The sequence below is a fragment of the Chaetura pelagica genome, unplaced genomic scaffold, assembly GCF_000747805.2.
Source record: "Chaetura pelagica isolate M959 unplaced genomic scaffold, ChaPel_1.0 scaffold2, whole genome shotgun sequence".
Classification (NCBI taxonomy): domain Eukaryota; kingdom Metazoa; phylum Chordata; class Aves; order Apodiformes; family Apodidae; genus Chaetura; species Chaetura pelagica.
Genome location: NW_009952796.1, coordinates 470949 through 485094, shown reverse-complemented (window position 1 = coordinate 485094; position 14146 = coordinate 470949). Strand labels below are relative to the sequence as shown.

The 14146-nt window shown below is 46.2% G+C and overlaps 1 protein-coding gene across 1 annotated transcript in view; it reads right to left on the bottom strand.

Moving 5' to 3' along the window:
* Positions 1–9235, bottom strand: part of VASH2 (vasohibin 2) — a 29007-nt gene extending 19772 nt beyond the window's left edge. Inside the window, exons 1-2 of the mRNA XM_009994721.1 lie at positions 9150–9235; positions 6722–6778 (exon numbers count right to left, since the gene is read on the bottom strand). Of these exons, the coding sequence (XP_009993023.1) occupies positions 6722–6778; positions 9150–9202 (110 nt within the window). The 5' untranslated portion in view covers positions 9203–9235. The remainder of the gene's footprint in view (positions 1–6721; positions 6779–9149) is intronic.
* Between the last annotated feature and the right edge of the window lie 4911 nt (positions 9236–14146).

Genomic DNA, 14146 nt, shown 5'->3' with positions numbered 1-14146 from the left:
AAACAAAACAACCACAAGGTCACAGTTGATTATGAACGTTTATCAGAGACTAAAAGTTGTAAAACTATTTAGCTTCAAGCCACTTAGTGTAATGTATGCGTGCAACACAGTCCAAAGGACAGGGACAGCATCTCCTCCTAAGGTCCACACCAACGTTGACCCTGCTGCCAGCAGGTAAACACACTAACTGTGCTGGAGCTGCCTTGTCACCACATGCAGCATCAGGTCTCCTAACGCCTGCTTTTATAAGCTCACTGCTGTCATGATTTCAAGGTGTTGTCAGCGTGGAGATAACATTAATGGCTCCACAGCCAAAGGGGAAGTCTTTAAAAGTAATTGGCCTAAATGAGCAGCCAAATTACTACCAACTTACACGTCACAGCAACACTCACACTAAGTTGTTTTTAACACATAGGCTGTTTGCAAGCCATATAGGCACTGGTTCTGAAGTGCAGCTCTCCAGGACACTGTATGGTTATTAAAACAGATTTAAATCACCCAGGAGAGCCATTTTTCTTGCTTAAAGACATACCCCACTAGTGCACAGGGATCACAGCTGTCCCTTCTGAGGCTAGTAGCAGCTCTCCCTTCACTTTATGTAGCTGGGCTCAGGAGACCCCAGGAAGACCTCCTGTCCCACCTCCTGCTCAAATGACCCAGGTCTGGGAGCTGCAGCTGGTGCTCAGTGGGCCACCCAGGACTCGGTGGCTCAGAGACAGCCATGGCCTCCAGACCAAGAGGATCTGTGCATGAGGAGTGCTGGTCAGGAGGCACCGATGATCAGCGAATGGGCAACCATCTGCACCTACAGGGCAGATTATGTTGCCACACACATCTATCCCAGAGTCCTGGGGAACACTCTGCAAACAGTTTGCTTTTCCTCTGCATTAGCAACACAGACCATGGGGTCTATGCACAGGCCCCAGTTCAATTACCAGAGAGTCATTCCACTTTTCACAAGCTTGAGATGAAGTGTGGCCTTAAACCCCATGTCTGCACTGGAAGCAGAGCCTTTGGAGAACGCTCAAGCCAGAGCTCTGCCCAAGGTGGCATAAGCCAAAACTAAATTGCTCCTCACAGATAATTTTCCAACCTACTTTTAATAAGTGGTTTCTCAAAGGCTCAGGAACCCACCAGTTAATCTATCCTATACTTAACCTTGCATCTAAGAAGGTCACCTAATGTTTAAACCAAATCTTTCCTTTTCTGCAATTTAAATAAAAATTTATTTCTGATATCCACAGCGAGGATGGAGATCATGCATTATGTCTCCTCTTGCAACTCAGGTTTGTATACACAACAAGCTGTAATCTACCCTCTCTTCTGTAAACAAGAGAAAGCAGACAGGTTTTTTTTCCCCCCTTTTCTTTTTAGCCCCCATCATTCTCTCACTCCAAATCTTCCCTTAGGTCATATTTTCTAGACCTTCAGCAATGTTTGTTGCTTTATTTTTGGACTCTCTTCAACTGACTAACATTTCATAGTCTTTCAGCTGAGCCCACCACCACAACACAATTAAACCAATTTCCTTCTGAACCCAACTTTCAGTATATTTTTGCAACCAATCCAGTGTGCTGTTAGGTTGTTTTTTTTTTCCTGTTAAGCTCACCAGTATTTCTTTTTTCTTTCTTTTTGAGATCTGCTCCTTCTGTGCAAAACTAGCCTTTCTCCATTGTGTATTCCCACAGCTGGCTATTCCCAAATCCCTTCTCTATAATGGCCCTTACTCATACACCTACCATTTGTTTCAGCCCAGCTCTCTCTTACCCTTCAAGATCACTCTGAATCCCAATGTTGCCTTGCAATGCCCTGTCACCTTGTCCAGCCTGGACCACTAAGCACACTTATTAGCAAACAATTAGTCTTATCCATACCATTAATGAAAAAACATTTACCTGAAACAGATTGCACACCTCACCTGACAAACTCTGCTAGGCAAGAGCAAACAGTTGGCTAAGTACCACCTTCTACATGCTGCTTTTTACCAGGTTGGGTCCTTAGTCAAAAGAGTTTCATTTAGACTAGAGGTCCCTGACTTATCTGGAGACAGTCAAAAGCCAGACTAAAGCAAAGAATCATCACAACCACAACTTCTTCCTGATTGACAAAAGCTCTTGCACTCTTATGGAAGGAAATCATAAACAAACCATGCCAAACTAAATTAATGTTGCCTATCACTTACCACCTTGTTATGTTCCAGATACTAATTTTTCCTGAGGCTGCAGATAAACTCAAATAGTTCCTAGACTTATCTTTTCTCTCTTTTTTTTTTTTTTTTTTTTTTTAAAAAGGCTTGTATCTTTGCCCTCCTCAGTTTCCAACAAGAGCAACCATCCTCCCCACACCCTCTAACAGAAGTATTCATGATTTGGAGATCATTTTTCAGTTCTCTAAGAGAGCATCCAGCTCATTTGAAAGCAACTAATTACAAGTGCTCTTTGACTTGTCCTTTCCCTATTTTCTTTCACTCCTGAAAGCTTACCATGCTGTGTCAGATGTTAATTGTGACCAGAAAGTCTACAACATTAAACTTGTCAATTTAATTTAAGGAAGGAGGAAAGAATTAAAAACCAGAATCAAGTATTTTGATTCCCTGCCTGAGGAGGGTTTGTTTAAAAGATTTTCTTTAAATCCTTCCAATTATCTGAACAGACTCCACCTATATGATAATGTAAAGCAGTAGTTTTCCATATTATATCATAGTTAGCTGGGAGCTAGCCCAAAGCCACCCTCTCCACAGACTCCAGTGAGTTCAGAGGCAGCCTATCTCTTCCAGTAACCTGGGAGAGACCAGTACAGTCAAAAATCAGCATCACGCAGCCTCCCTCTTTGTGGCATTTACACCACTGTCTGCCAGGCAGATCTCTATTCCAGACCACAGTGAACATTCCTGCCTCTGACAGGGCTGCATGCTCCTCCCTCAAGATCTAGTCCTTGGCAGATGGTGATATTTCCTTGTACACTGACTCAAATTACAATGCTTTCAGGACCCCACTTGGATTCTCTCCCTTGCTTTCTGCAGTAAGAGAAGGCCCACAGAGGAGATGATCTTGAATCTTTTGGATGCTGCCTGTTAAAAACGGCAGCAACTGCAGTAATCTCAGGGGAAACACAAATTTATTTTGCCCCCAGATTTTTCCCTAGGATACCCAATATCATATACAAGTTAGAAAAAGGTTCAAAAGTTTTAGCATACCCAAAACCAGAGAATCTCACCAGCTTGCACACATCACACTGGAGTGACTCCAGAAATGACCATGCTTAGTAGGAGAAGTTGCACATTACCTTCACCAGAAAGACTCCTACAGACTTCAATAAAATGTGCCTTAGTGAGATTTTTCCAGCACATTTTCCACAAAGTCCTTTCCCTGGCCCCTGTACTTGTACGAGGTCCATAAAATCTCCCTCTCCCAAGTTTTTCTAAGGCTCCTGGCAGTTTTATTCTTCCCAGTGAAGCCAACAGAGAAGCAAAAGGCACCAATATGAGTAAAAGGAGATAAAACAGCAGAGCAGCTCCTGCTCTCGTGAATCTTTCTAAAACCAGTTTGTTTCAAAGGCAAAAGCACTTCTACCACATGCCGACCACAGCACCGTATCTGTAACATTCTCCCTTTGTGCAAAAGGGAAGCAGATGGTCAAATGCCTTCTGCAGTCTATTGTCTGGAAATGGTACGAGCCCATTTTTCTTTAGAGCCCCATCAGAGTTCCTTAATAACATGGTGTATTGAAACAGTATTATTTTTCATCCCCCCTCTTCCCTGTTATTTGGTTGCATTGTTCCCACGTGACTGCTTCTATCGCACTCTTTTATTGCCATTGATTACCCTTTCTATCTGCAGTCACTGAATGTCTCTCCACCTTCACAGAGCAGCTTCTGAGCTGTAATTTCTGAAAGCCCCCTGAACCTACACAAACAGCAGGTTTTGCTTCATTCGTAGGTCCCACTGATCAGCTGACACTTAACTGGAAGGAACAGCACAATTCCACACCTATCTACATCCTCCCTAGACACCTGGTGGAGGAGGACAAAGATATTTGCTCCTCATTGTGGTTCATGCCTGCATTCTAAAATGAAGCTTGCAGACGGTTTATTGCTCCTTGCAAAGCCAGTAATAAAAGTTTGTTGGCATTGAAGTCACAGATATTACTAGATGCCCACCCCGTGTCAGGATACCTGTATACTCTACTAGCAAAGTACTCCTATGGTGAATGTAGCAAGACCTGTAAATCTGGATTTTGTGCAAGTACAGCAAATCCATGCAAGGTAAGATGCATTCCCAGACACGGTTTGCCAGTATAACAGGAACACCACACAGTTCGCAGGATCACATCTCTGCCACCCCAACTCACACAGCTACGTTAACAGAAATCTAGCATTTTCAAGTGTTATCTGTAGTCTAGACAAATCCATGGGGTGTCTGGCAGTCTAGAAGCAAGCTGATAGCTGCCAGTGGCTTTTTCTTAAGAGAGATTGTAAATACTGAATTCTAGCAAGCCTGTGTCCCTTAATGTTATAAGTTCCTATAGATAATTTATGCTTCTCCCAAAGCGCAACCAGGCATTTTTATTTTCCCAGGCATCACACTAATGCTAATGGTAAATCTCTGTAATATCTAGCCCTCTCTCCGTAATAGAAAAACTCATTAATATGCCCCAGATGCTTTAGGACATTTCCACATGAATTTATGAATATTCAATTTCCATCTAGTGCTCAGTTTCTTTGTGTCCGGCCACTGCTCTCTTGAAGAGAGCCTGCCAAAGATCACATCATACTTGCATTAGCTTTGAGCCCTCATATTATGAAATAAGCAATAAGTTTAGCAGCAATAAATTACAGCTCTGGGAACAGCCTCAGCTTCCAAGAGCCAGCGGCAACTGGAGGTGCTCAGCATCTTGCCTCATTAACTTGCAAATATACTTTGCCCTGCAACAAGGAAGGCCTTTCATACCACAGAACTTGCTCAGGGCAGAGCTTGTCACCTCAGTACAAGACACCTGTTGCCACACCGAAAGCACATCTATTCTAAAGTGGAACACACCTTCCAGCAAAAAACTCGCAGGTGTTGGTGATTTTTCAGGTCTGGCCTGGCAGCTGGAGAACAAATCACCAAGGACAACTGCAAGAGAAGATATCCTCAGCTGGTATGAGAAGCCATGCACCTAAGATGAAGGAAATGAAAGACTTTAGGGCTACCTCTTACCATTACAGGATGGTCAACACATTGTTCCCCTTCTCAAAGTTGGAGAAACCAAGACAAGGCAAGTGTTCAAGCCCTGCTGCAGTATGGCAGGTTCTGGGCAGCTACAAGTGCTCCTAACCGCTCCGCTACTCCTAGCATTTCCATCCAACATGTCAAGGATCAAAGCAACAGAGGCCTCAGACTTAACACTGCAAGTCCAGTGAACACCAGAAGCAGACAACTATGCCTAGTGAGCTGGCAGCAGCTGCCCCAAGAGCTTGGACCATATCCAGAGGCACTTTCCTTAACTCTGCAGGAGTTCTGAAGTCCATTCAGCAACAGGACAAGTCAGCCAGTCACAAGTTCCCAAGCAAACAATAAGATAGGTAAATAGAGGAAATACTGAACCACCTAGCAGAGAATCCAAAGCCACAGGTACATTGCCAGCTGTGAGCACTATGTTGGTTCCCTTCCAGGAAAGAGCACCATCATCATAAGCCTTTCATCCAGCCCAGAACACCACCAGCCTTTCAAGTGGTGATTGCTGAGCACAATTCATTTTCATCCTTCACTTCCTTGAATAAAAGTAATGGAACAAACTTAAAAGTGACTGACTGGCCTGAAAATTGGTTTAAGCTTCTGCAAACCCATCTATCATTGAATTCACCAGTATTCTTCTAAACTAATTCCAACAGTGCAGTGAACATCACAAAGAGAAAGGAAGCAGGAAAGATTGATGTTAGCAAGATGAAAACATGAAGCACAGAACTGGGATGGGAAATGGAATTCACAGTGATGGACCATTAGATTAGTAACAGATGGCTAGGGAGAGCTAGAGACAGGCCAGTCTACAGGAGTAATTATATTCTGCTTATCTAAATATCACCCTAAAATAAAAGCGTAACACTGCCAACATCACTTTGCATCTTAACCTCCTTGTTTACAGGGTCCTATCATGCTTGCAGTACACAATGGATCGCCAACCAGCACAAGTCCACCAGTTGGAAAGAACAGCAAGATGAGTGACAACAGGAGATGCACAACCAGGACGGACTGTCTGTCCTCCCTCCAGGGGAAAGGACTGTGTCAGAGACTTCAAAATTCCAGCAGCATTTTGCATAGCTGATCTCTTCCTACCATCAGCAAAGGGTATTACAGGACAACCAGAATATCAGGACTCCATATAGCTTCCATTAAAACAACCCAGTCCTCCCAGCCCAGCATCAACAAGCAAGAACTGAGAGTTTTCCCAGACCTATGCATTCAGCTTTGACCTGCAGCTATGCAGCTCCCATGCAGCTGCTGAGCAAGACCAGCCCTACCACAGCCTGGCCCTCAATGGGTTAATGTGCCACCTGGCATCAAGCTGGGACCCTCCTTGCAAAGGCAGCAACACAGACAGTTTTGGACCTGTCAGAGGAGCTGTGACATGGAGAAAATTACCTTCTCATGCCAATGGTGCTACAGTGCTTAAAAGCCCAAGGTGATCCAGCTGGCATGATATGAGATGAGGGCACTAGACCACTTCTAGAGACACTTACCCACTTAGAGGTCTGGTTTTTCTAATCTCAAAGAACTGTGTTCCCGTGTGATTGTATCTGAATTTTGTCTGTTAAAGGAAAGTATCTTGAACAGTCAAACAATAAAATTACAGTGTTCAAAAGGTGAATTTCAGTTCCAATTTCCTGTTGAAACATAAAACAACCAGTAAAAGTCACTGATTAGTAGCAGAGATGAAACCCAGGCATGTGAAATTAGGCCATTATTTCACTTGTTTTATATGACATAGTAACCGGCATCAGGAGGAGAGTCAAGCAAAAACATTGTCTAAAACGACACAAACTTGGCATTTGAGGGTTCTGAACTCTTTTTTCCTTTAGGTCCCGCTCACTATTAGATGACAGCTTTGAAAACAAGGCTCCCATTTGGGCAGGAGAAAGCTTTTGTAGTCTTCCCAAACCTATCAATATCATTCACGGTTTCAAAGAACTTAACTTCTTTTGCAAGTTTTTACTCAGTCAGCTGCAGAGCTCATATGCGACGTGTAAACCAAAAGCACGTCAGGAACACCCATTTACATCCAGAAAATAAAATGAATTCTCTAAAAAATGCAGTGCGTTTGAAATGGAAAAAAACAGCAAAGTGCAACTCAAGAACATCAGTTAACACTATGAGCACAGGGGAAAAGTTCACAGGAAAGGATGCCAACAGTCACCCATCAACTAAACCTCAGCAACACTTGCCTAGGAGTGCAGCACACACTTGCCTACCACGTAGCAGCATCACCAAAAGCAGCCTCTTCCCTGCTCCCTGGGCATAGCTGTTCAAGCAGCAACGTAGTAAATCACATTAGGAAACTGACCTATCCAGTAAAACAAAAAAAAAAAACCACCAAAACCAACCAAACACCACCAACAAAAATAAAATAAATAAATAAAGATAATAATCACACCATCCACTCACTTCTGCCAGGTTATTTTTCCAGCTGAATCCATTCCCCAGCCTAGTTCCCAACATGGCCACGAGAACATTCATATCAGCAAAATTGTGGTGGTGATACCTGGGCAGAAACAGGTGACCCCATGGAGGCAAAGGGTACCTTGTGAGGTATAAACAGCACAGCTGCTTGACATATAACCATGATCTAAGCAAAAACTCTAGCTCGCACCAGGATGCTTGAGCTGATTTAAATCAGAATTCACAGTTCTCCAGAAACAGGGGCTTGCTTCCCTCTTGCCTTCAAAACCTAATTCATGAGGCCCTTTCAGAGTGCTCCCAACAAAGCAAACAGCCTTTCAGCCCTGAAAGGAAGCCCAGACCCTGTTTCCCAGCCCACTTCAAAGCTTTTCTGACAACAGATCCAAACTCTGTGCCTAAGGCCTGCTCCTGCTAGGTAGAAGCACACAAGATTTTGAGACTTCTGGGGGGGTGGAAAAATTATATATATCATTTTTGGAGCTCTGCGTGACATGGTCTCCTCTCCAGCACAACCCCACCAAGCAGTGAGCCTCCTGTCCTGCCCAAGTGGCCGACATGCAGCAGAGAAATGAGCCACCCCCTGCAGAGCAGGCTGGCCCCAGCCTCCCTCCCCATAGCAGCTGCTGCAGCTCCAACTGGGGCTGCCAGCTTTATCCCAGCCGCCGCTCTCCAGCACGCTTAACCACGCCTGCTATTTTTGGATGCTCTTACAGCTGCCACCCATATCCTTTCTTAATCCTTCCCAGGACTTTACATTCATTCCTCACCCCCACTGCTTCCCCACACACACGCCAAGGAGAGTTTAGAAACAAGGAAAACAGAAAAGCAGTAACTGGGCCAGCAACCCCCCTGCCTCTGACATTACATCCAGAATGGAAACAGGCAGGTGCTAGGCATGGGGCAGTGACAGGGAGGCTGTCTAGATGTGTACACCTCTGCTGAATTCTCCCAAGCAGAGTAAGACATCTGGAAAGGCAGATTCCTTTAGCCAGTTCCTGTACAAGAAAGCCAGTCCACTCTGGGGTCAGGATAGCTGCTTGTACTCCTCACCCTAATGACAAGCACCCCCGGGAAGCTGAGCACATAGGCAGTCCTCAGGGAGCTCACAGGGGTTTGCCAGGGTAAAGGGAGGAAGGGTTTGCCACAATGCTGGCTCTCCCTTAGTCACTTTACAATGAGATGCCATATTATGGCTCTAGGCATCACAACCCAATCATAACATTTTAAAACAACTTAAAAATAAGCAGTTCTACTCCCACCAATGTCACTTCAGTTAAATTCCTCAATATCATTTAGCATTAATTACACCTCCCAAAGGATTGCTATGACAAGTTCAGTGCTGCAGGAGCTATCACAAATCCTTAGAGGCATCCTTTAACCCACAAATGATCCCAAGCCTCTGTGACTACCTAGTGCTTCTGTAAACCCCATTAATTCATGCTGGGCACATGCCAGCCTGCTGTTTGGAGACCACGTGCTGAAGAAGGATACTGCAGCATCTTCATGTAGGTCTGTATTGCCTGGAGCCATTCTGGGATCGACATGGAGAGCTTGTAGTTTGGCACTGGCGGCACTGAGGGCTGGACACAGAAAAAGATAAAGAGATTAGACAGTTACTGCTCCCTGCAGAGCAGATAAGTGATTTACTTGGGCAGCAGCATGTGCTTAGTGCAATGCAATGCAGCAGCACAGATGGCTCAAGCCCCACGTGAACTCAAGCATCGCGCAAAGTCATCCTGCTGGTATCGGGACTACCCGTGTACTGAGCCAGACCCATGCCTGCCAGTGCAGGGAGCCCAGGGCAAGCCCCTGTTACAGCAGGCTCGTTGTCCTGGACACCACCGTCCCTCAAACATTGCCCTACATGGGCAGGAAGTCCAGTGCAAAAGGCCAACACTTCCCATTTCTCCTCTCTAACACAGACAGTTCAGACAAGCAGAGTCCCAGCACTGGTACCTAACACATCCCTGAGAAGCCATTTAGACTCTTAATTTTGGTTTCCTCTACCATGAGAGAAAGATAAAAGGAGACAAGGACCCTGAGCTATGTAATTTCCCATCTGTCGTGTGTCAGCAGCACACTTGCTAGGCAGGGAGCACATGGTATCTGGACCACCTGGAACCCAGATATTTGATTATATTAAGACACTTAAAGATATAGACTGGCAGCATAATGGGATTTTTCAAAAATCCCATAAGACATCTGCTTGTGCCTAAGAATGTTAAGAAGCCAGGCACTCAATCCATATTTAATCCCCACCTCTATGTGGCTCCTGAGCCTGTAACCACACGGGAAAGGGGCTAGGGCCTTGTCCCAAGATCCCTTATTTTAGGGGTGAGACTGCAAAACATGGGGTCAGCATGTGTTGAAATGAGCAGCAGAGCTAAAAAAAAAAAATTTAGCACAAAATTCTCACACACATAATCGTAGAACCAGTTTATTAAACATTAATGCAAACCCAAATTCAGGAACCAGCAACTTGGGCAGCCGCCCTCTTGCACGGCTGCAGTCACCAGGCACAGCTTCAGGCCTTCTGCATGACAGCAACTCCTGTGGGTGGCTGCAGTCACCTTGCCTGGCTCCAGCACTCATGCACAGCTGCAGTCTTCCTGCAGCCAAGGTGTGACGTCCTCGCAATAGTTTGGAGACCATAAAGTGGAACATCACTACTCGAGAATTAAACACTTAAGTCAACAATTACTGACAAGAAAAACAGCATCAGGTGGTGCGGGGCCACCTCTACCACAGACTTCCCTCTCCAGTTCTCCACTACAATGGAGGGATTGTGTGTTTGCTTTCAGGGAGTGAGCAGCAATTATCCCAAGACGATCTAGGCCAGCATTTACTATGTGTAGCTAGTTATTACAGTCAAATAGTAAATACATCTCAGAGAAGGGAGAAAACCCCAAAATAGAGACTCCTACATTGCTGGCACACAGAAATGTATTTTAAGTGGCAAGGAGACAGATGGCCAGGCCCCCAGCACCACGGGGAAGACAGCCATACACACACACGGGTATTCTCTCCAAACAAGTGGGAGTTGCAAACAAGGTTCATTAACATTTCTTAATCACAGTTTCCACACCCAACCTCTTTAATAGAGGCAATTTCTTGGTTTCACAAGTTCCTTCCACCCCCAGCCCTTTTGGTCTGGATGAATTATTCACTTGTCCCTCCTGGCACTTCAGGCAGGACTACACTCAATGCAACAGACAGGGATCGAGTTCCAGGAGCATCGAGCGGCTGAAAACCAGTCCTGTATACATTGCACATACACAAGATGATGTGCCAAGGCAACGGGAGCCCCAGCCAGCAAGAGGCCTGGCCGCTGCCTGGCAGCCAGGAGGACAGCACCCCCTTCCCCATAAAACGGAGGCCCGTGCCTTCACCCAGCTGTGGGGCAGGACAAATCCCACAGGGAACACACAAGTAAAGAGGGACACAGCCCTTGCTGTAACCCACAGAAGCAACCCTCACCCACAGGAGTTAGGTTTGGACCTCCAAAGGAGGTGCTTCCCTGTCTCCAAGGTGGAGGATGAGCACATCAGCCACCAGGATACGCACGCTAGGGTAAAGAGAACCAGGGTTTTCCCAATGGCTGATGTGTATCCCATCAACTTGCAGTCACCTCAGCTACCCTGCCAAGCCACGAGACACAAGTCCCTCCAGATCATGAACAATGGGAGAGAAGCAGCCATTGTTTTTCCCCTTTGCAGGATGGCACAGTATTCTCTTTCCAGTTCTGGATGGCATTTCAGCCAGGCCAGGCAGCAGGAGAGCCAACTGCTGCTCCCACTGCCTCCCAACAATACCCATTTTTTTTCCCAAAAAATCCCTTCCCCGGCCACAGAAGCACTGGTCCTGAGCACCCAGCCAGCACAGAAGCCAGGTCTGTATGATACAACATGTGAAGGAAACCACAACGTTGTGACTGAGGCTGCAGCCCTTCAGCTACTCCCATTGCACATCCCAGTGCTGCAGCCAGAAGCCAGTGAAAGTTTGCACCAGGATGCCAGAGCCACTGAGAAGAAATTCAGACACAGCACTAAATATCATGAATTTATAAAGCAAGTGAAATTCAGACACCAGGTAGATAAAAGGAACTTGACCCTAGTATCATTATTTCCAGGCAGTGGCGGCTTCAGAGACAGCAGAGCTGCAGAAGTGCAAGACCCTGTGGTAGTGCTGGAGACCATCAATCATCCCGTGGCTGGAAATGCTGTAATCTCAGTTCAACGGGGACATCCTGTGTGAAACTCATCTTGCCTGACTCAACTGTGTCTTGTTTAAAGGCCAGAAAGCCATTTTCTGCTAGCTCACCCTGCAAGTATGCTGTTATTTAGCACAAATGAAGCTGGCAGGCTAGAGCCCTCAAAGTTGAGAGGTTTAATTCATTAACATTTGCAAGCACCTCCAAGATCACAGACCACATAAAGCACACACAGCCCTTCCAAACTGGGAGCCCACACCCTTCCCAGAGCTCGAGCCAAAAGCCAGAGGGGCAGAGGTACAACGAAGGGATCCCTCAGGTTCCCAAACTGCACCCCTTGCAGACAAGACAGCTTTTCACAAGAACCCTTCCTCCTGGGAGAGGTGCAGCTCCGCACCCCTGCAGTTTGTATTTGTTGCACTAAGGACAACCTCTCTGATGCAGTAAGAAGCTACTTAGCACCCTGCATACATGATTTCTAAAACTAATACCAAGATGATTAGAGCAATCAAGTGGAGCTTCTTGGGGAGGGGATGAAAACTCTCTCCCGTCAATAGGGATTAAGAACAGATCAGATGGAAAAATGGAACAGTTGCACAGACCACTCGCTCAGCCTCCATCAACTACCAATGCAAGTGGATTACAAGCCATCTTCTCACAGACACAAGTTTCTCTTGTCACTCCAGATCAGCACTACTTGGTCTTTCGCAGGGTGCCACATACAGTGTCACAAGGTTTTTTAGAAAGTTATACTATCATTTAAGGAACAACTCTCCCCTCACATTCCTATTCTGACCCAAAAATTACCACCACAACTTCGACAACCCACCACCACTTTGTAGCAAACCAACCTGCTCCTACTCTTCATTTGCTCACCTGAACTGTGTTGGCCTTAATCAGGACCAGGTGGTCCTCAAACTGTCCTCTAACCCCAGAGGTCCCAGGCTTAGCCAGCAAGAGCTTATTAGTCACAGAGGATGCCAGGTCCTTCTGCCCCTGAAGAAGTATAATCACTGTGACAGGCAGCTTGCTGCAGGAACTCAATACAACCCTTCTACAGCAGCCTCCACTGATCAGGATTTAGCCACCACTATCAAATGATTTAGCCAAGCAGACTTGAAAACATTTTTCCTGCTACCCAGCTTCAGCACATGCCAGATCAAGTCAGTCTCATGCTTCAGCACTGAGGAAGAAGCCACAGGCAATGCTCTCCCGGACACCCCAGCAGGCACCATCCTGGCACGTTGGAGCCGCTACGGCGCCTCTCGCCAGATGCTTTGTCAGTCACTAGGGGTATCACCAGTAAAAGTCACATGTTTTAGAGCTAGGAAGGGAAGGAAATCAAGTCCAGCACATGCTTTGCCATCTCATAATACCAAACAGATCCACAGGTCGTTTAGACTAAGGTGGTCACGCTGCTGAAGCAAGTTTTCCCCCCTCCCTGCTCCTTCATTTCTACCCCAAGTGCTTGTGCGAGTATGAGATGAATCACACCAGGCAACAGCAAATAAACCCAGCAAAACCAGATTCTTCCTTAGCCAGCTCTGTTCCCCCATCCAAACAAAGGCTGGTGTCAGCACGAGGGAAGCAGGGGAACAGGGAAAGATATTTTGCCGCTTTTGCTCTTACGCTGAGCTAACCATTGCAGAAGAGAGAGGAAAGGCCTTTTTCAGCCTTCATCTTACTTGCCAAACCCCTTTGCCAGATGACCCTACACTTCCACCTTCTCCACGCACAGGATTCTTCTTTGCTACCCCACGTAAAGGACAAGCACAGGTATCACTGACAGGCAGGACCTGCCAGCTCCGGCCTGACCATCTCACCCCAGCTCGCATTCAGCGCTGACCTCAGACTAACGCGGCTTGGTGGGAGGAGAGAGCCAAGCTCAAAGTCTGCCAAAGCCAACGCTGTTAAAGGCACTGTGAACAGTAACACAGCACAGGGGCGAGGAGCCTTGGAACATCAGCAGACAGCACCACTTTATTTGCTGGCTGGAGGAAAAAGAAAAGATGCAGGTCAGGCCGAGCCGTTTGGAGCTTGTACCGAGGAACAGACAGGACAAAAGCGTCTGGAATCTTCCCATGTACTGGAAATTTTAAATCCCTTCCTACATGTCAGGAGCAAGGCTGTCTTTTAGGAGATGCCCGTGTTCCGAAGAGCTGAGGAAAAACGTGCTTTGAACTGCACGAAGCACTTCATTCAGTCCCTGAAGACGACTTGTTCCAATTCCCGTTCGCCACTTTCTCATCCCCGACATAAAACAGCGGTTTTCTTCCCG